Source organism: Notechis scutatus, chromosome 4 (assembly GCF_049901735.1).
Source record: "Notechis scutatus isolate UNSWTSFEM ecotype Mainland chromosome 4, rNotScu1.2, whole genome shotgun sequence".
Classification (NCBI taxonomy): domain Eukaryota; kingdom Metazoa; phylum Chordata; class Lepidosauria; order Squamata; family Elapidae; genus Notechis; species Notechis scutatus.
The window spans coordinates 92,320,387-92,343,494 of record NC_142012.1 but is presented as its reverse complement, the minus strand read 5'-3'; the positions used below and the strand labels follow the sequence as shown (position 1 = coordinate 92,343,494).

The 23,108-nt window shown below is 39.4% G+C and overlaps 1 protein-coding gene across 1 annotated transcript in view; it reads left to right on the top strand.

Moving 5' to 3' along the window:
• MICU1 (mitochondrial calcium uptake 1) overlaps positions 1-23,108 on the top strand; it is a 158,574-nt gene that overhangs the window by 47,349 nt on the left and 88,117 nt on the right. The window contains exons 4-6 of the mRNA XM_087964113.1: positions 1,571-1,733; positions 4,175-4,218; positions 20,731-20,845. Of these exons, the coding sequence (XP_087820239.1) occupies positions 1,571-1,733; positions 4,175-4,218; positions 20,731-20,845 (322 nt within the window). The remainder of the gene's footprint in view (positions 1-1,570; positions 1,734-4,174; positions 4,219-20,730; positions 20,846-23,108) is intronic.

The following is a 23,108-nucleotide window of genomic DNA, read 5'->3' as shown; positions in this document are numbered from 1 at the left end:
TTTCTGGTCACCTATGCACCCTCATGCACCTTTCCCCACCTGGCATCAGCCACCCCAAGGCTCATGCTGTGCAGGAAATGACCATGCTGAGCTTGAGGGCAGAGTCAAATGGATTGTGATGACCCGGGGTGTGGCATAAAGGCAACACAGCCAGAGAACAGGTATGCATCCCTTTATTTGCTCCAACTTTGCCCGCAACGTCCCGTTTACTCTCCAGCCTGGAGAAAAGCTCTCCCACGAACCTGCAATAGCTTCTGGTTGCAGATACTCCAGTCCAAATGCTGTAAGCAGAATGACTGCAATCAATCACTCCAGCAGGGCAAGATAATGAGTCCAATAATTCCAACAAGGCAAGATACGTGCACAGAAGCACAGCAATAATTCAGTCAGGAGGAATGCCAGGAATGTAGGGTAAAACTGTCAACATTAGATGAATTCAGTGTTTGCTCCCGACAAATTCCCCTCCCAACTGCCTCTCCTTTAAACTCCATCCCCAGGTGTGCCTTGTGGAGGGAATTGGGGCCCTTTCCTTCCTCGTAAGCCATGCAACCCACATTGCTCTGTTCTGTGTTCTTCCCTGCACACCCTAGGATGAAGAGGGCAAGGGCTTTGGTCTTCATCTGAACCCCCTTTCCCTTGTTCTACCTCTTCCCTGCTCTGCCCAGCCTGACTTTGCCCTTCCCAAGTTTCCTCCACAGCCAATGGAGCCACTCTCCCGCTCTCTGTCAGCTGTTCGTCTTCCCCCTCAGATTCAGACTCCAACGGGGGCATGATATGTACCATCACTTTGGAGTTGCTACGCTTCCACTAGAGACCTACGTCCAACCCCCAGTGAGTTCCATTGACTCTTATCTAGTACCAATTTGCTTTGACTGTTACTAGATCAGATTCTTAGCCTGAAATAAACTCATACTCCTTTTGAACTCTACCCTGCCTCCTGGTTTCTTGCACCTGACATGCGGCAACTTGAAGATTGCAAATATTCATCAATAACTATAGATGTCTGGTTGCTCTTGCATGCTAATAACCATTTGCTTTAGGATTTTCTTGCATTTCCCCCTTTTATTATTGTATCATATGCTGGTTTTTTTATTGTGCTTGGTCTTGGACCATGAATAGATTTTGATTGATTGATTGATTGATTGATTGATTGGAACGACACAGGGGAATTAAACTGTGATGGTATTTTCTTACTGGGAAAGCTTTACTCAAAAGTAGGACTGATTGTCACTTTTATTTCAATGCCAATTTTAACTGAATTCTCCCAATTATTTCTTCATTATGGTGCTGGTTTGTTGGCTGCTCTGTTGTTTTTATGCTTAATTTGTTTTTATTTTTTCAGAACGTTCCACTACTTCAGGAATGAAACCTAATTTGATTTTTATGTCTCTTGCAATCTGCCTGGTGGGTAGATTGATCATACGGATAGATAAATAGACCTTGACAACTCAGCTTGGGCCTTTAGATAGAATTATATATTTCTGTCAAAACATCATTTAACCTTTAAAAAAAGTGGCTTAAGTTATTGGAATTTAGAGAATGTTCACATCCAGTATTTATTTATTTTTAGGTGATGGAATATGAAAACAGGATTCGTGCTTACTCTACTCCTGATAAAATCTTTCGATACTTTGCCACATTGAAAATCATCAATGAGCATGGAGATTCAGAAGTATTTATGACCCCACAAGATTTTGTGCGATCTATAACACCAAATGAAAAGCAACCAGAAAGTAAGTCGTCTTGGATACTGTGATGGAAAATAGAAGGCTGGGAGGCACAGCAGTAAACTTGGTTATTTCCCTTTTTGTAAAAGCTACTGAGATTGATTTCCTGTAGTTGTGCAATTTGATGCCAGAGATCATTTCTCAGTTTCTCCCATCTCATTTTTAATGTTCTGCAGCACATGGTTTTAAACTATTGCTGAGATAATCTTTAGTAATGGACTAAAACAGCCTTATAAACGTTTTTATTGCAGTTAAGAACTAGCCAATGTGTTGTAAAAATAGTGTGGATAATTGGCACTAAAGTTTTTTATTAAGGTGCATGACACTGTGAGCATGAAGCTTTATGATAGTTTTCTCTAGCTTAGTATCTGCCATATTTGTTGGTCTACCATTCACATTATCTGCAAATGGTCTTGTGGGAGACACCTATAAGATAGAGATATACATCAATATGAATCAGTCCAATGGAGGACAAAGGTCTTCATTGAAGGTCATCAACTAAACTATGGTTCAGTGCAGCACAGTATCATACTATACCCGTGATGGCGAACCTATGGCATGCGTGGTGGAAGGGGCACGCAGAGCCATCTCTGCCAGCATGTGAGCTCAGTTCCACTGCACATGCGTGTGCGCCTCCTGCCAGCCAGCTGATTTTCGGGTATCTGCCATGCATGCGCAGGGGGTGGGGTGCATGCAGGAGACGCATGCGCAGGGGGGCAGGGGGAGCGTGGGAGGCATGCGTACATGCACAGAGGAAGGGGAGTGCGGGGGGTTGCATGCGCATGCACAGGGGGGCAGGGAGAGTGTGGGGGTTGCGCACGCATGCACAGGGGCCAGGGGAGTGCAGGGGGATCGCACGGGCATGAGCAGGGGGATGGGGGAGCGCGGGGGGGGGTCACTTGTGCATTGCATTGTGGGTGCAGGCACGCAGGCACTTTTGGTACGCAACGACAAAAAGGTTAGCCACCACTGTACTATATCATCCAATATTGCATTTTGAGCATCCATTTCCCCCTCCCAAAATTAGTTTCTTCCTGAAAGGAAAGTGACCAGTAAACATGAATGAATAATGGCAACAGTTGTATGAATTTATTGTGACTTTTAATCTACAGAAACGTGGCACGCAGATGTCAAAGTGATCACTCAATGATTATTCAACACAAAGCAGATCAATTTGCATATTTTGGATTACTGGTTCCTATTTTGTGCTGGCTAATGACTGCAATGAAGTGTTTCATGAATTAAATCCTGTTATCAGTATTATTGATTTTTTTAAATCAACTTAATATTAAACCTATGTGTAAAATCATAATGTTGGAAGACCCTTGGAGAGCTTCTAGATCAGGGGTGTCAAACTCAAGGCCCGCAGGCTGAATCTGGCCCATGGGCTGCTTAGGTCTGGCCTGCGGGGCTGCCTGGGAACAGCAAAGGACCAGCCCATGGCACCTTTGCCAGCGAAAACAGAGCTCCATTTTTGTTGGCAGAGCGCTCGGACCACCACCGGCGCCCCCAACATGAGTGATGTCAAGCTGGCCACGCTCGCCCCCCAGGTCAAACACAACCCTGATGTGGCCCTCAATAAAATCGAGTTTGACACTGTTGTTCCAGATCATCGCCCATGAAGGGTACCTTCTTTCTGTGATAACTATGGGGTGTGTGGGGGGGGGAATTAAGTAGTGTATCCTCTACTTAAAGAAGAAAAATTAAAGAAGTGTTTCCTCTATTTCAGTGTTTCTCAACTTTAGCTGCTTCAAGATGTATGGACTTCAACTCTCAGAATTCTACAGTCAGCCATGCTGGCTGTGGAATTTTGGGAGTTGAAGTCCACATATCTTCAAGCGGCCAAGTCCACATATCTTCAAGCGGCCAAGGTTGAGAACCACTGTTCTACTTTCCCAACCCAATATGCTGGCTAGGGAATTCTGGGAGTTGAAGTCTACTCATTTTAAAGCTGCCAAGTTTGAAAAACACTGCTCCATACGTTCATTAAGCAAAGCGTTTGGTATTCTCTTAATGGCAACTACTTATTTCCTTCCTTACCATATGAAAGGAAGGACATAATTTTTTTTCTCTACAGGCCAAACTCTGATTCCATCCAAGTGGGGCTGTTTCCAGCTACATGATTAATGATTATAGTAGCTGGGAAATGACAGGCGTGCACTGGAGGTAACATAGAGAATCAGAGTCGGGTGTGGGGGGGAGAAGCATACCTAGCTGCAGGTAAAAGATGATGGTATTGTTAGGAGGAGGCAGAGTGATTAAAGACAAAGATTTATTACAGAAACCTGTAAAACTAGATAGAAAATTATTATACATTAAAGTTACTTTCCTGTATTTTTCATGTTTGATTTGATGGTTAAGGCTTAAGTGATGCATTTTCTTTAAAGAAACCGCCAAAATGCCATTTTTCCAAATATGCTAATAAATCTGTTTGGTTTTATTCCCAGATTTAGGTCTTGATCAATTTGTGGTGAAACGCTATGATGGAAAGGTGAGATTCCTTAAATCTTTGGATGCATGTTAATTATATTTCTAACAATGGTGGAGTGAGGAGCGGGATGGGGAGAGGAAAAAGATGTCGTCCCGTCCCCCCCATTCCATGTATAAAATAAGAAAAGGCCTGCCATTTTTCAAGCAGACAGTATTCTTTTTTTCTGGCTCATAATAATGAATGCAACTACATCTAAATTCTAAGGAGTTTTTTTTTACTGACTCTTATGAGACTCTAGAAAGCAACATCATGCTTCAAAGTAAAAAAAAAAATATGGCCTGCTCTTCTGCTAGTTGTGCTGTGTCATTGCAGCAAAATAGCTACCTTACTCCAGTTTCCACTTCATTATAAAATTCACGTATACAAATTTTCAGGAATTTATTTTTTCCTGCCTCAAAGTAATGGAGTATTTAAAATGGCCCTCATTTTTCTGTTGAAAACGGAAATAGGAAGGTGTGCCCTTTGCTAACCTATTCATTGCACTGGGTATCAATATCCAAATTCACTGTTTATATAAGGACTACAGTGAATTAGGATATTGATATCCAGCGAGGGTACAGTGAATATGGTAGCAAAAGGACACACCTTCCTATTTCCATTTTCAACAGAGAAATAAGTTTTAGAATTTGTGTTGTTCTTTCTCTCTTTCCTCTGAGGCGGATTTCCCTGTTTTTTCCAGAGACAGGATAGTGTTCCTACCACCTGCTTAGGGATAGCAGAAAGAAGTCTAATATGTAGCCACATTATCTTTCCTCCATGTCATCCTGCTCTTGTTCTGCTTATCAGCATCTCTGGATGGGCGGAATATAATAATTTAAGTTGTCATTGGTGACAGCTTCAAATGCATTCAATTTAAGGCCCTGCTGCCAGCTTTTATCAGACTGACTGGTAGAACAAGCAGATTAAGACAATTATTGGTTATTCGGGAGTGTGGCATTTAATATTTAATATCAGTCTCGGAACGATCAACTTCCTTGTTTGAGAAAGAAGTGCAGGTCATCCTTGATGTACACCCCCAACTGAGACCAGAATTTCTGTTGCTAATCAAGATAACTGTTGAGTGAGCCGCATACAATTTTATGACCGTTTTGCTATGGTGGATTAAGTGAACCACTGCAGTTCTTAAATGAATCCCATGTCCATTAAGTAAACCAAGCTTCCCATTGGCTTCGCTTGTCTGAAACGGTCTGGGAAGATTACAAATGGTGATCACAGCCCACCCCCATGCTGCAACTGTCATAAATACATGCCAGTTGCCAAGTGCCCAAATTTTGATCACGTGACTGTGGCGTTGCTAAAACAGTTGTAAGTGTGAAGAGTGGTTGTAAATTACAAGTTGAGGACTACCTATGTAATTTAAAGGGTGTAGTCAAAGTACCGTCAATTTTTAAAATGTGTACACTGCTCTTTGAAACAGGTTTTCTCCAATATGCTCCAATGTAAGACTTATGCTATTTGCCCACATATACAGGCTTGTTCACGTTTTCCTAATGTGTAGTAAGCACGTATGCTGTAAATAAGTACAACAGTTTGCCTTTTTCTGAAACACTGCATTAGATTTTTAGATGTTTATGATTTTATGGACCCTTGTGTCACCCAGTTTATTCTTTCATCATAGAAGAACAAGTGTCTTAGTTGTAGTTAATTTGAACTGGAATTGCAGAGCGATTTTAGATATGTTTGAAAAGACAGTTTACATATCTCTTCCTAAAAGCTCTGTTTGGGAGGGTGGGCTTGCTGAAAATTCAGGGTGCCAAGGACTTAACTTGAAAGATTTGGTTGTGCTGAAAAAAAGTAGATTTTTTCAGTGGTTTCCCCATAATATTATTATTTTTTTCTGATTTATCTATTCATATTACTTTCACATTACTTTGCTTTTCTGAGTTTAATAGAACAGTTTCTCTTGGTATGCTTTGCAGGAGGGGGAAAACTTAAATTAGCAATATATGCCCAGCTTTCATTGTCAGTGCTGTATACATATTTATATAAGTTGCTGCTTTTCCTTCAAAATCTACAATTATTTGAAAAGATTTTGACAGATGGTGTAGCTTATCAGGAGAAGTAATTATTTGTATGACCATGTCTGTGCCTTTTACAATACCCAGAAGATGAGATGTTAGCATATATTTTAGTAGATTTGTTCTCCAGATAACTGGGCCAGCTGCCAAAGATATATTGGAATCTCAGGTTAACCATGAAGTCAGCCATTAATGTTTAAGTGCCAATGGTTAATTGGGTTAATGTGCAGTTCTGTACTGAGGTTATTATCAAGGAAAGTAGGTTCCAAAGGACCAACTGTTTCTCCAGCCTAGTTCCTAAGGTGTTTTAGGCTTTGATTATCTTGATAACATTGATAAGAGCCGTGGTGGCGCAGTGATTAGAATGCAGTATTGCAGGCTACTTCTGGTCTTCTGCTGATTGCCAACTGCCAGGAGTTCGGCAGTTCAAATCTCACCAGGCTCAAGGTTGACTCAGCCTTCCATCCTTCCAAGGTCGGTAAAATGAAGACCCAGATTGTTGGGGGCAATATGTCAACACTGTAAACCGCTTAGAGAGAGCACCATGAAGCGGTATACAAGTCTAAGTGCTATTGCTAAGTGCTGTAGATGTTTATTGTCCAACCTGTGGAAAACACCAAGCTGGAGAAGAAGAGGAGTGATTGGTCACTTTGTGCTATTAGGAAGAAAACATGGCCTTTTTTTCTTCTTACAAAAGTTCTTTTATATCTCAAACTGGAGATGATGGTGGTGGGCAATTTTGTCTGCAACATCCGTCACCTCATTTCGACAGGGTTGACCCAGCTGATCTGGTTGGCTAGATGGTTGTTCCCTCTCTACCTCATTGCTTCAGAAGTGTTGTCTCACAGCTGCATGGTCACTGGAAGAGGACAACCAGATAGATGATAGAAGATTATATGAATCTTTGCTCAAGAATGAACTCTATGAATTGTTGGTTTCTGTTGAAACTTGAAGGCTTCTTATTTTGTTGGCATAAATTTGAAAGTACTGAACTAGACTGTTATATAGATTCCTTCTGTTCTTGATATTGTAGCAGGCAACTGATAAATGCTATTGATTTCCTCCCCTTTATTTGTTGCTTCTGAGGAGTTCAGCAATCCTTTCTTCCTGAAATGTTAACTTACTATTCTTTTTATTCTGCCGTTCCTGCCGTTATGATGTACATGATATTTTTTGGTTGGTTTATTTTTCCTATTGTTGTAACAAACCTTTGCTCATTTTCTTCCTTTTCTTCCTAACCTTTACCCCTCTTCTCAGGATTTTTGGCAGGTACTGACTTTGTCAGCATGTGCTTTAACCAGTTTGTGCTTCAGAACCCATATCCACCCCTTTTAAAAGGGACAGCATATATATACATACATACACACACACACACACACACACATATTTACTTTTTTTCTCCATCATCTGTCTTAAAATAGCCATTTTCTTTACTTGGATTGTGCTACTTAAACAAATTAAAATATGGGCCTTTCAAACTTTTATTGATAGAAAAAAAAGTACTTGGGAATTCATTGCTAAGATATTTCAGATATTTTAGAAAAGTTGATATAAGGAACAGGGCTTTTCCTTGAGCACAGTTGTGTTCAGCATAGTACTGGAATATTTTTCCAATATAATCAAATCTCTATTATCAGTTACCTTGAGATAATAACTATAGCTCCTTTGTCACATTTCATTCCCCGTCCCACACACAATTTTTACTGAGGAACAAGCCATTTGAATTAAAAAGGAGACACGCATAGAAATCCACTGTTGGTTTTTAAACTGCATTTCAAGACCATCCTATCATAAAAAGTGGTTCTCAGTAAATTATGAAGCAATTAGTAATGAGCTTTACAGAAGAGCTGTCTGTAGACTCTGCTTGAGATTACATTAAAACAGAGGTGTGCAATTAATTTTCCCAAGGGGACATATGAGAAACTGAGACAATCGTGGAGGGCCGAACCATGTGTAAATTGAAGAGAAAAAAAAATAGTTGTTTTCAAAATAAAACAATGGCCAGACAGGGACTACCAAAGGGCCAATTGTGGCAAGCAACTGTAAAAAAACCAGGTCTGCATTAAAAGCTGTTTTGCTGTTAACGTCTTTTTAAAAATGCAAATAGCATCAGAAAAAAAAAAAGATAATTTGGACACTACTTATAATGCAGAATAAATTATCTACTCGGTTTTCTGAACCTGCAAGTGAGAGATTTCCTCCCAGTGCAAGTCCCACTATCAGAAGTGGGGGTTTTCTTCAACAGACATTTGGAGCACGGATATCACCCTTCCACAGTCCTTCTCCAATAGCCAACTCTAAAGGTAGTCCTTGACTTATGGCCACAGTTGGAGCCGGAATTTGTGTAAAGCATGAGTCCTAAGACTACATCACTTAGTGATGGCAATCTGGTAGCCCTGTTGTTGTTGTAACTCCAGATCAGGGGTGGGCTGCTGGGGGTTCGCAGGGGTTCGGGAGAGCCCCTAGCTAAAATTCTGTGTAGTTCAGAGAAGCCCCCAAATCCCACTCTTGGCTGGCCCTGCCCACCCCGCCTCTCCCAGGAGTCCCCACGCGGCTCGTTTTGGATGCAGGTAAGTGCAGGGTGCGTGCGGAAGCTTGGGGAGGGCAAAACACGGCCTCCTGGAAATTTGGGAAGTCCAGAAATGAGTCTGTTTCCAGCTTCCAGAGAGCCTCCAGAGCCCCGGGAGGCTGTTTTCGCCCTCCTGGAGGCTCAAGGGAAACCTCCAGATCCCGGGGAGGACAAAAATAATCCTCCCCCGTTGTGGTGCAGGAGACTGACTAGGCCACACCTACCTTGGCCACACCCACCCAGCAGAGAACCAGTTGCTAAATTTTTTGAAGCCCACCCCTGCTCCAGATGTGCATGTTGTCAAATGGGAAGCGGATGTGAGTTCTAGGTAAGGAATACAGGGGTTGAGGGAATGCAGGTTCAGGGACGCCAGGTAAAAACCATGTAGGCTATGTGCATGCATGTGTGTAATTACAGGAAGACCGAGGAAAAAATACATTGTGGCTCAAGGTTTTCTTGATGTGCCATCACAGCAAGAAGTCTCTGAGCTGCAGCTTCCCCTGGAAGCCTCAACTGTCCTAGTGTTCTGACCAAGGCTTCCAAACTGTAATTACGCACACACGTCTTTTAAAAACAAGACTTATTTTATTGCAACACTTTCATTCCCAGCTGGAATTAATCTCAAACAGTCCCCCAAGATAAGCACACACCTTTCAGTTCTGTGAAGTGCTGCCGATAACAGAAGTAGCAAATGAACTAGAAAAGAAACCAACCAAGTACAAAAAAAACCAATCGAAGTACAAAGAGCTTCAAGAATGACTCTGAACCAATCAAACTACTTTGCTTCCTGCAAAGGTATTGTCATCTTGGCCTGACTTTTATACCTTACGGAAGGGGCAATCACCTCCCAGCCTTACTCCCGAGTCACCCCTTTTGTTTCCCCTCTCGCCTTCTAGCAGCTCTGTGCACATGTGCACTGGGAACAGGCTCCCCTGGGTCCGCAGCCTTGCTGCTGCCAGCAACCCCAGAGGCTCAGAAGGCAGCACCCCACTCCCAGATGGTCCTGGCCCTATCTCTGCATTGGATGCAGGACCTCATCCGAGTCCTCTCCAGACTCCCTGACTGGTCCCCGTTCTTCCCCACTGTCCGATTCTGCTGCCGGCTGCACTGGCTGCTGGTGAACCACAACACCTAGCCCAGTTCCAGCCACAGTCCCCCCCTCCTTGTCACCCTGTACTCTGAGACCCCTGTTGCCTTGTACTCCACCACCCTAGCTGATCTTTGCTGTCTTCTTGTTCCCACTGCCGATGAGGCATGCCCAGTCTGCCCCTTCACGAGGCCGCTGCTGGCCACATGAAGCCATTATTCCTAGATCGCACGAGGAATCTGCCATGGATAGACCTGGGGAAGAAAGCCTCATGTGGCCAACAGCTGTCTTGGTCAGCTGAGAGGGAGAAAAATAATGGCAAAAGTCAAGTAGGACTTCAGGAGCCATAGAGTGTAGAGAGCCAAAAGGACATAGATGTGGGGAGATAATTGGACGGGGTAGTTGAAGTGCTCCTGAGGTTATAAATGAGGGTGGGCTGCCAAGTATTGATCTATTATGTTGGGGATGCTGCAATAGCCAATGTTAGGCATCGAGAATCAGGATCATTCATCAAGTTGCAGCATAGAGGATTTATTCAAACTTGTACACAAGTATCTGGCCAATAATAATCAGCACTGAACTGATGCTAGATAAGGGTTAACATAATTCAAAGGAGGGCTAGACTTGGATCTCTTGTAGCAATGCAGGAACTCTAAACTGATGACACATTTAACTCCGCCCTCTAGTTCTACCTGCTCTTCTCCTGCAGCCATAACTTCAAGGACTATTAAATGAATAGTTATAAGTCAAGGACTACCTATAATGAGTATTCCCCAAAAATATATATGAATCTTTAATGACCCTCAGAGTTCCTGCTTTAGTTTCATCTGGTGATTGTAGCTGAAAGATATTAAGGGAATTGGGAGGAAAAAGCAGAATAATGACAGAAATATATTTCTAACAACATTCTAGAACAGTGGTTGCCAACCGGTGGGCTACAAGAAAATTTTTGTGGGCCGCAGAGACATGTCACCCCAAGAGCACCCCCCAAAGCAATTAATCCAAGCTGTACGGGAACACAAGACTGCGCTGCCTACATAGCCCATGGGAACCTTCCCCACCCACTTACTCCTTACCTGGCAAACTTGCTTGCTAAGTTGCTATTTTTCCTTTTTTTCCCCGACCATCAGTTGTTCTGCTGTGCCGGGAGATTTAGATTAACTAGAAAGCAGGAAACCATTGGATTTCTTGCTTTCTAGCTAATCTTTAGATCTTCCTTAGGACTGAAGCTTCTATTATTCAGTGCAGATTCAGGTAGCCGATGGCAGAAAGATAGATCTTTGAATGAATCTGTGATTCTGTGAGCAACTCAATCTGCCTGCCTGCTTTGCCTGATTTTGGGTAAAAGTTGCTCTTTTTTTATAAAAAAAAATCAATATTTACATAAATATTTATAATATTTACATACAAGCCATGCCCAGCCAGTCACATGACCACCAAGCACACCCACAAATTAGGCCACGCCCACAGAACCGGTTGTTAATAAATTTGAATCCCACCCCTGCCTGTGTGTGTGTGTGTGTGTGTGTGTGTGAGAGAGAGAGAGAGAGAGAGAGGGGTTAGATCAGATATCTTTCTCTCTCCCTCTCTCCCACCAACGTCACCAATCCACCATCAGTCAAAATTCATATTAGTGGTCCCTGGGATTTAAAATCTGAGTTTGGTGGTTGCTGAGGTCCAAAAGGTTGGTGACCCCTGTTCTAGAAAGCTCTCTAGCTTTTACATTTGCTAATATTTATGGCTGGAGTGCACCTCTAATAGCTTTGAGCATTTCCCAGAGTGAGGTGTCATAATTCCAAATTGTAGTCTTTCCATTGACAAATGTGTCTGTCTGTGGAAGATTTCCCCAAGGTGGTCTTTATAACATAAAACATTACATCCTAAGCAAATAGGGCATTTTATAACAAGGGTGATATTCACTTCTTTGGCATCTGTACTGACAAGTATTGAATATGAAACCTTACGTAGGCCCTGGAGAAAGACCTACCCTGAAATGCTCATCACTTGTTTGCCCATATATCATATATGAGTCAGTTTAGAATACTGATAATTCTCTTTTTTTTTTTTGAGCTAAAACTTTTGGTTTTGTTTTAAAGAAGTGTTAAAGATTTTTTTCACCGTTGATAAACCTGGAGCCATGTTTTATACTGAAAACAAACCTACTGTGCAAATGCAATGCAGGAAGCTACTGCAACAGCTTTACTAAACAAGCAACATATTATAAAATAAGATAACCTTTATTGTCATTTTTTTCTGTGAACACACTGGCACACATTAAAAAATGAAATTCTTTCTCTCAAAAGAATCCACTCAAGCTAGCAACACTATCTAGGACAGAATGCTTTAACCAAGTCTCTATTGCAATGACTTCTCACCTCCCAGTTTGTTATTAAATCTAGCTTCATGTAATCCATTTTCGGCTCTGAGGAGCAAACATTAGCAAACAAAATAGATACTAATGACACTCATGAAACACTGGGAGTTTTTTTGCCTGGCATCTTACGTAGATTACCATCAACCCTGTGAAATTAGTAAACTTTCATACTTCTTCATCAAATATGGGATTGGATTTGGGATGATACCCTCAGGATTAAGCATTCTAATTTATCCTCCTTTCCTTCACTCGTTTGGGGAAATAGGAAAAAAAGGCTACTAGAAATATACTCAGTCAATTGCATGAAAAATAGGCATATATGAAAACCAGAATCAAAGTATTGGTAAATTGTCAACACGAGCAGCATGTGAATTCTCTCAGAGGACCAAATTACTGACTAATGTAATCTGTAAAAGCCATGAAATAGATTAATTCAGTAACCAAGTTAAGATTAGTTTAAAAATCAGAAGATATCATGGGTGATTGAAGAGGTATACATGTACCAAAGGTGTTTTTTCAAAAGGAAATTGGACTTTGGTTTTCTTTGAAGAACTTTAGCTTCTCGTCCAAGAAGCAAACTGTCTTCAAGGAAAAACAAAGAAAGTCCAGTTGCCTTTAAAAAAACCACCTTAAAAATACTTAAGAAAATCTTTGCTACGTGTGGTGCACCCTAACATTTCAGTTTGTTTTTCTTATAAGCTAGTACCCTTGTATCTCTCTTTCAAAATACATCCAGTAGTATCTCTTCATAAACACAACAGAGCACAATGAAAGCAAACCACACCCGGGTTATCAATAAATCATTGCCTCTCTCACTTAAACTTTTCATGTGCTATTTTTGTTGCATGAAGATACATTGATTTTGGTAGAATCCAGTGGGTAGTCTTCTCCGAGTTGCAAAATTCTATATCGCACTTAAAGTGTACAATGAAAGAACAAATACCTGAAATGATTTAAAAAGGCAAATGTGGACTGTTTCTGAATATTGGAGATCCACCAGTAATGAGGATTACCAGATATATTCTGTCCCTTTTAAATAGGCTTTTTCCTTCTTGCTTTCTTTAGAAGGACTCACCCCTTGCTTGCTGGGCTCCTGCTGCCTGTGGAGGGTCTTGGGATATTGATGGCTTGGTTTCCTCTGGATAGTAGAATGCTAGCCTTCTAAGTTCTTGCATTTCAGGTGCAGCTTTTTTTAATGGCGATGGTTATTTAATTTGTTACTGGGAAAGGTATCCATGCACATTTCTCTTTCTAGCCTCTGAAAACCACCAGGAGCACAAGTCTTGCTCGATGCATCATGAGGTCAATTTTACAGAGGAAGATTGCATACTGTTCTTTTAAATAAAAATAGCAACAGTTCTCATTTTTCTCACGGGAATAAATATTTTTTCTTGGCTCAAATTATAAAATGTGCGCTATGCACATTTTTTTTGGTGGGATCTTTCTGATTTTCTAGGTTTACTGGTCAAAGAAATTGCAAAGCAGTTTCCCCACTGAGGCTGCAGTATTTCATAGAAATGTTCATCTCCATACTTTAAAAAAAAAAAAATCTCACCTGGATGATATCCATTTTCCTGCTAATGTAAAACATGCTTTTCAGTCAGCTGCACCACCTGTCTACTGCAAATAAATACTGTAAATATTATAATTCAGTAGTGCAGCCCTGTAGTTGTCCAAAATAAGCTTCATTACCCATGTAATGGGAGTTTCGGGTATCTATAGCAGGGGTGTGAAACTCGATTTCATTGAGGGCCGCATCAGGGTTGTGTTTGACCTTGATAGGCTTGGCCATGGTAGGCATAGCCAGTCCAACATCACTCGTTTCAGGGGTGCTTGTGGTGGTCCGAGCACTCTGCCAGTGAAAATGGGTCCTGATTGCCTCCTGCAACCCTGTGCCAGCAGAAACGGAGCTCGGGAGGGCTGCCTCTCGAGCTCCGTTTTTGCTGGCAGAGGCATTGCAGGCCAATCCTTCACTGTTTCCAGGGTGGCCCCGATCCGGCCCCTGGGCCTTGAGTTTGACACCCCTGATCTATAGGACTGCAGTCTGAATTTAACATGCAATGTTTGATCTGTCAGCGCTCCAGGGAAAATCCATTCCTGTCAGTAACTCCAAGACACACATCATCTCAAAGTACTTTAATGGAATTCATCGCTGCCATGATCATGTGTATAAAGTTTGGGAGAAAATGGACAATTTTTCCACTAGACCTTTCCAGCTAATGTTTCTCCTGGATCTGTTGACAGCACAAAATAGATTCAAATAATCATCAGTTAAGTTCCTTAATTCCTATGGTAATTAAAGATCCCACTCATTTTTTGAGACTCTCAGGTTGACCCTTTTTGTTACTTAACAACGTTTGGAAAACCAACTTTAATAAAACATTTATCAGTGCCCAAAATATGCTTATTTACACAGACGAATTTAGATCATGTTATTCTGAAGCAACAACGGTTCAAGTATCTTGGTAGTGAGCAATCAAAAGAGATTTCAAAGGTGTACATCTCTTGTCCATCTGTTGAAACTAAGGCATATTAAAATACATTTATATAAAATATATTGGATAACAGCTTGGGAAGGATAACTATTGGGGCTGTGCACAGTGAAAATTATTGGAGATTGTGCATTGGATTTCACATGGACATAACATCTCTCTGTTATGCATTAAAGCAGCCATCTGTTACAAGCTTCCATGCCAACCTAAAAAAAAATTGATGTCGCTGCTTTCAGGAGTTGCCTCATTAAAATTAGATTTATATTAATATGATCCTTAAGGCAGACAGAACCTTTTTTTCAGGTTTGCCAACATGCCTTTAATGAACAGTTGATACTGCAGTCTCCTCAGTGTTCCTGTTAGAGAACCTGGAATATTTTTCCCCCATAAAGGTCTCCATCCTAGCTAATCCAGTTTTACTTCGTCATCCACAATTCTCTTTGTCTTTAAACTTTTCTAACACTCCACACCAACTCCAGTCTGAGAAGCAATTCTCAGTGGGATGACTTGGTGAAAGTTTACTTACATCCAAGTAAGTGCATAAGAGCCGTATGCTGCCAATTAAAAGATTACTTCAACTTCTGTGTACATTATGCAGTTAACAAACCTGAGCGTGGTCAATGGGGATTGAAAGAGAATGATATTACTACAAATACAATACGCAGAATCTTAAGCATTCATGTTTTTTCTAATGATTGTTCAGTTTCTGTAATCCTATATAAGGCAGATGAGACCGAACAAATTATCTAAATTGTTAAGATGTATGCAGTTCTGGCACGCATGATATACAGTACATATTTAGTTTTGATGGAAAAACAATGTATTGATTGCTTAAGATTATCAACTTTTTTTTTTTAAAGTATTGAAGTGTAAATATTAATGGCATGGAAAATATCACTGAACATTCACTGCTTTCTTTCATGATTTACGATAAGTGGTCAGTTCATTCTCCATTTTATAGTAAGAATGTTCCCTATATCTCTTGGTATGCAGACATTGTTCATTAATTATTTTATATTATTATTGGTATATGAAAGTTAAAATAATATATTTGAGGCCTAGCTGTGTTCTTAAAAACAATACTGGTGACTTTGAATTAAGATTATTATCTATTTATAGTTTTGGTGTGTTCTTATTTGCCAATCTGCATTCATATTTTGTCCAAACTAGACTAGATTACATCCAGATTTGCAAAACAGGAAGAAGTTGGTGGGGAATTGCACTGTTCTCGAATTCCTTCTAATCTTAGTAGCTTTTACTACTGTGTTGTAGTAGGTAACAATTAGATTATATTTTCTGAAGCAGAACAAAGCATTGTAAGACAATGGGAATCAGAAAATGCTAATTCCTTTCTCCAACAGAAACTCTCCATAGTCTGCAGGGTCCCTCCCTCCCTCCCTCCCTCCCTCCCTCCCTCCCTCCCTCCCTCCTTCCTTCCTTCCTTCCTTCCTTCCTTCCTTCCTTCCTTCCTTCCTTCCTTCCTTCCTTTCTTTCTTTCTTTCTTTCTTTCTTTCTTTCTTTCTTTCTTTCTTTCTTTCTTTCTTTCTTTCTTTCTTTCTTTCTTTCTTTCTTTCTTTCTTCCATTCCAACTAGCATGGACAAAGTTGTGTCCACATTTTCTTTAAAGCCAGAATTTTAAAAATCAATATAGATTCTAAATTAATGCAATGTATTCCTTCAGTTTAAATATTGTATGCTCAAAAAAAGAAAAAAAGCTGGAGACACAGATAAAAATTCAAAATCTGCTTATTAAATACACACTGACCAAGGGTATATTTTAATGGGCATTGCTATGGTGATTAATAATATTAATGTGCTATAGTTCAATTTCTGAAATTGAATTTGTGGTACTAGTAAATAAAGCAATATAAATAATTATTTGGCATGGGATTTTTTACATTTGGTGTTTCATAATTCATATATCTCAAAGCATATTACTAATCTCTGTGCTTTAATAAAGCCTTTGCAATCTTATATGCTTGGCTCTGTTTATGTGATGACCAAGCTGTCCATAAATTGCTAGGTTAAATGTGGCAATCCTATTCTGAATTTAATTGCAGCTTCAAAATCCCTAGTCCTTTTTGTCCTTGATACCAAAGACAATGATACAGCTATATGTGTAAATGTACTTTGTGATACTATATAGTATATACAGCATGCCTTACAACAATTAGATGTTCTAACTTTTTAGAACATATGAATACATTTGTTGTCACTTTGACAATCGGGCCTTTAGTGGCCTGCCTTAAAACATTTGTTCTCTTTTCCTGCCTGGTCCATACACAGCAGCCTCATCAAAATGTATTTACTTTTTATTCCTCATTTAATTAAAGGTCTAAAATCAATGTTTCCCAATTGTGACATTTCCAGATGTGTGAACTTGGAATCTCAGGATTCCACAATCACTTATTGATTAGATAGATGGTCACTGATTAGAATTCGGAGAGTTGAAATTTACACATCTGGAAATTGCCAGGTTATGGAAATATTTGTCTAAATCCATCTGACGGAAATGGAAACCGGTCATCTCTTTGACTATATAAGTATTGCAGTAGAGAGAATATATGCCTTATTCTTACATGTTGGTATATACTATTCAGCTGAGCAGTGTGGTGACCTAGTGGTGATGACACTCACCTCCCACTTGGAAGGTTGGGAGTTCAATCCTAGGTAGCATCAGGTATTTCTCTCCTAGGGCACAAGGAAAAAAAATCTACTGAGAACTCTGCGTGGCATCAGGAAGGGAATCCAGCCAGTAAAAGCTCAGCTCCATCCAGTCGCTCTGACTCTATCCCAAATGAAGAGATTACAGGGTCGTAAAAAGGGAGTTGGTATACTATTCAGTGGCACTACAATTATTTCTAGATGCTTGTACCCTATGGCTAGAGTGGCTTTCATTTTTCTAGGAATATTATTTTGAATTATAAATGGGTTAAGTTGAATTACTTAGTATGACAATGAGCTTCAGACAATATTGGACAGGCTCAGGTGATGTGGGGAAATATAAAATTCTTCAGTAAGCCAAACTGTTTTTTAAAATAATAATCATCATCACATCTTTGCAGTAATGCTTCCATTTTTATAAATGGGAACTTTATAAAATAATTAATTTGATTACAGATAGAAATGAATTTGGAATCCAGGTGCAAAGAGGACTTATAAAATGTGGGTAGAGCAGAATGTACTATTAGTCTTTCTGATGTCAATGGCAAGTCATTAAGAGAAGCCTGATCTACTTAGCATTAACTACATGTCATTTACTACTACTACTACTACTACTACTACTACTACTACTACTATTACTACCACTGCTACTACTATCACTGATTATATCACACCTGCATGTTTGCTTTTTAAATAACTTGCATTTGATTCAAGAGTAATAATGCATTGTGCTGGAATGATAGTTGGGGAAGATGGTGTTGAGATTCATAAAACACATTCTTATACAAGAGAAACTGGTTTACAATAGAATGTGTTTGAATTGCTGATGTGCCTGTTGTATTAATCTAGTTCCCAAAACTGCATCAAGGTGTCAGAAGCTCATTCATTATGATATTTAGAACTCCATAATATAAAGTGGATATTTTTAGCAGTAGTATATGCTGTATGAAATATATATTGTTACTACTCCTAATATAAAGAAGGATACAGAATGCCATAATAAAATTGTAAATAATGACTGGAATAAACATTGTTTGGGTCTAGCGTTTTACAAACAGAATGCCTTTAAATGAGTTTAAAATCTCAAAGGTCTGTCTCTCTAAATCTGCAATCTATATTTCAGTGGAAATCAATCTCAATTCACTGGAACTTATTTTAGAGTTGCATGCTCAAAAGATACTAAAATGACAAGTGATAGGAATAGTAACAGTATGATTGCATAATCTTGAAGTTATAATACTGTAAACAAAAGAGTTCTGATTTTAGGTACAGTTTTCATAATCTTAGAGAGCAGTGAGTCTCAAATCTTTGTCAATTGTATGTATAATTGTTGGCCATACAATATCCTTATGTAGCTTTCCCTTTTGATTTTGTCAGAATAAATATAATGACACCGACAGATACTGACAGAAGAGAATATTGTAGTTTCAACCATGAACTACATATTTGTCGGGTCCTTGGTGCTCTCTAAGCTTGGTTATCTTTTTGAGATGTTTCATTACCCACTTAGGTAACATCATCAGTGCTAGAACAGAATGAGAGGGTTGCTCTTTTTTATATATTAGTAGCTTATCCTGTCAGTGGATAAGCTGGGAGCATTCTTGGTGGTTCCTTTGTTCAGAGAACACCAAGGACTTCATAAATATAATGAGTGAATACTGATATGAGTATTTTGCAGGATAAGTACAACTTCTCACTCTGTGAAATGTTGTCACTAAGAACGTTTCTTGTTATAAGTTCTTCCTGGATATTTTGACAATCCTACATAGCTAGAATTATTGAAAAAGAGTTTGGTGATTATCCTTTCTCTCAGCATGATTACTTTATTATGGATTTATCTCCAGTTCTGGTACTTCAGACAGAAATAGAATGATAGCACCAGACAGCATCTCAATCTCAATTTCTAATCAATGCCTTCTCCACATTTCTTAATTATGACTGTTATCGTTTCAAATGTTTCTTGCTCTTCAAATGCAACAGATGATGATGATGATGATGTCAATGTGCTTTAAGTGTCGTTGCTTAACAAATTGTCTTTCCTTTATCTCATATATGATGGGATCCTCGCTAGACAGAGGTAACAGATAGGGAACAGTTGTATAACTGGACCCTGGTGTGTTGTTGATGATGTCTTTTGTTCCCTAATACTGCTCTTAAATTTGTGCTTGTGATTTAATGTGCTCCCGTGCTTGCATGCTTCATATACATTAACCACAACTCACTTGATCCTTTTTAATATTTCTACTTCTCTTTGTGTGCGTGCGTGCGTGTGTGTGTATGGTGCTTGTCTTCTAATACTTCTGAAAAAAATTAACAATTTTAAGATGATAGAACTCAACTTCTCTAACCCAAATTGTTGCATCTTTTTTTTTTTTTTTTTGGCCTTTAAAACTTCAGAAGGCAAAAATGACTTAATAGCTTTCAGTTTACTAATTAAATCTATGGATAGAATGAGAAAAAAAAAGACATTGTTGGAGTCTGTCTGCATTACAATTACCAATTGATGATAAACTGGCCTCTTAATCATGACACTGAGATTAGATTTGGTCTTTTATCTTTATTTTCATTAGCGTATATTTCCTAGTCCTGCTGTTAAAAAGAGTTTTGTATTATGTATGCCTCGCCAAAAATCATAGCTAAGACAAATCTTTTAAATCACGTCTGCAAACCTTCAAAGCTAGTTCAGTTTTGCAGTTTTAGAAAATATGTGGCACTATTAATTCTGGTTTCCTGAAATGTTCATATAATGCAACACTGCTATTAAATTCAAGTGCTACTTTCTATTTCCTAATTAAATTAAGAGATGGGCAGTATTTTATCTATGCATAAAAGTATAGAGTCTCCAAAACCACCATAGTAAATTCTTTCCAGTTCCTATGTATTAAAACTGGTAAGATAGAAGCTTTGAAATACCTACTACTAAGTTAGAGGAAACAAGACATATCTTGATTTGCCTTGGATTGAAAATGTTAACAGCACGATCCTAGCCTGCTCACAAAGAAATAATTCCTGTATTGAAAGGGATTTAGACTCAAATAAGGACTGAAATTTATGTAAAATATAGATAGAAGAGAACTTAATTTTAATATTTTAACCCCCAAAAGCCCATCTGACAGATTTAAAGGCTGGAAAGGTATCTGAATGGTAATAGAAGGGGTTTAGAAAATCAATAATAATAATAATAATAATAATAATAATAATAATAATAATAATAATAATAATAATAATGTACTAAAGCTGTGGTCTGTTATTAATTAAGTATATTTTTCCTCTCTTGGGATTGTGGTATTCGTAATCTTTTAAAATAGAGAATTTCCCAGGAACGTGAGAAGTTTGCAGATGAAGACAGCATCTTTTATGCCCTTGGAGAATGTGGCTTGATTTCCTTTTCTGATTATATCTTCCTCACAACGGTCCTGTCAAGTAAGTACATGTTTTTGTTCCATACTATTTCCATTTCAGGTTTTTTTTTTCTAAATAACAAAGAATAACCAAGTTCAAAGAGCTCTGTTATTACAACTAAAAACATCATTGGCATTGATGAAATTATCGTCAGTCAATTGCAAAAGGCAGCTTTACTTGGAACAGCTTACATTCTGTGAGGATCCCTCTATGATTAAACAATATCTGCCTACCCCAAGTCCTTGGGAAAGACTTGATAGGTGGTTCAAAATGCAGTCTCTAGACATCTGGTTGATTGTGCAATGCGCCATAACAACAATGTTTTTGTGATTTGATTGTACTCACAGTTGTTGTCAATGTGCATTCAATTCTCCATTTTTAGAGGATTTCTTTGGGTCCCATTTGTGCTTGATGTATATCAGAAATGAACAAGCTCTTTTTCTTCTTTCTCTTGGAAACATTCCTGTTTTATCAGTTTTGGATTTGGCTTCAGTCCTCCGTCATTTATCTTGCTGTAGAAAGAGCAGCACTAATTCTGTCTGGTTGAGAGTGTTCTCCCTTGTTTTCCTATCCTGTTCTAAGTCACTTGGCTTGGAAAACTGCACATATTCTGCATTTGGCCCCTGTGAGAGAGGAAAAGAATGATATGTGCATCATTAAATTCTCTATCTGAAAAGATTTGAAGTCTCACAAAACTTGTATGGGAATTAAAATTCAGAGCACATCAGCTCCATATTGCTAAATATTATATTTACCAAGCCTATATGACTCCTGCTCTTCTTGCTTACCTTTTAACTCTGTGTTAGCCTCTTCAATAATCAGAAGACACATCATGAAACTCTTTTAGGTGTTTAAGAAGCAGCCTCAGCACCTGAACAAAATTCAAGTCAGGCCATGCTCCACATAATTTCATACCTACACTGACTACTGGGGAATCACAGAGGCACGGTGGCTCAGTGGGTTAATGATGCTGGAAATGGTCTCAGCTCTGGTGGTTTGAGCCCTGACTCTGCATGGCAGGGCAAGCTCCTGTCACTCGCTTCAGCTTCTGTCCACCTAACAGTTCGAAAACATGTTATGCAAGTAGATAGATAGGTACCACTTTGGTGGGGGGACAAGCTGGTGCTCTGTGCAGGCAGGCAGATTCCTGACAGCGCTGAACTTTCCAGTTGTGGTACCCACTTGCAAGGCAGTTCCAGGAAGGGAGAAGGCCTTGGGTGACACTGGAGGAACAGCTGCTTGTCTTTTTCTCTGGTACGAAACCAGCTTGCCCTTCTGTGGTGCACTTTTGGAAATGCACAAGTGTTTCCTATAACAGGGCTGGTACCTTGGCAAGCTGAAATGCTACTCTGCAATAGCATTGTGGTCTCCTGGCTACTTTAACAACATCATGCACTAACAACAACAACAACAGCAACAACTGGGGATCACCATAGTTTTAGACAGAATCCTGCCGAATTGAGCATTTTTGTTCTGTCATTGAATTGTGGCCTTTCCTGCCGATGCACTACATAAGAGCTAACTTTCCATGTTTGAGTGGGGAGATGAGACTTAACTGTATTTCCCTGAAAATAAGACTGGGTCTTATATTAATTTTTGCTCCAAAAGATGAATTAGGGCTTTGTTTTCCAGTTAGGGCTTATTTTCGTGAAAATATACGGTAAAATGCGTCTGTCTGGCTGACAATCTTAACTGGAGCTTATTTTGGGGGTAAGGCTTATATTATGAGCATCCTGAAAAATCATGCTAGGGTTTATTTTCCTGTTAGGTCTTATTTTCAGGGAAAGACAGTAGTTGAAGTTTTTTGTCCCTCCCTTGTTTGATCAGTTGCTGATCAAGCAAGCAGAATTTTGTGATGCCCAAAGGTATTGACATAGTGAGTCCAGAAGACAACAAGGGCATTGCTGGTCAGCTATATTTATCATGGAAAACAATTGTGTATGTAGCTGAGAGAACTGACCGTCTTTTACAGAACCACACTCCTGCACAAAGAGAATAATAATCTGTCTGCAAATGTTTTTGTTTTGAAAATAACCAGTTTGGTCAGGTGAATAGTCCATTGGCAAGAAGAAACAATACTATAAAAGTGAAATGTTTTTCCCCTTTTTTGTGCTGTGCACAAGTATTATTAGGTCTCATTTTCAGAATAGCACAACTGAAAGAAGCTGAGGCATCAGAACAGCCATTCCCATGTCAACATTCCTTGTGACTAGAAGAATAAAGAGAGGAAAATGGTTGCTCCTCCAGTAAAATCCTTGCTGTGGAATTAAGAGTTTAAAGATGT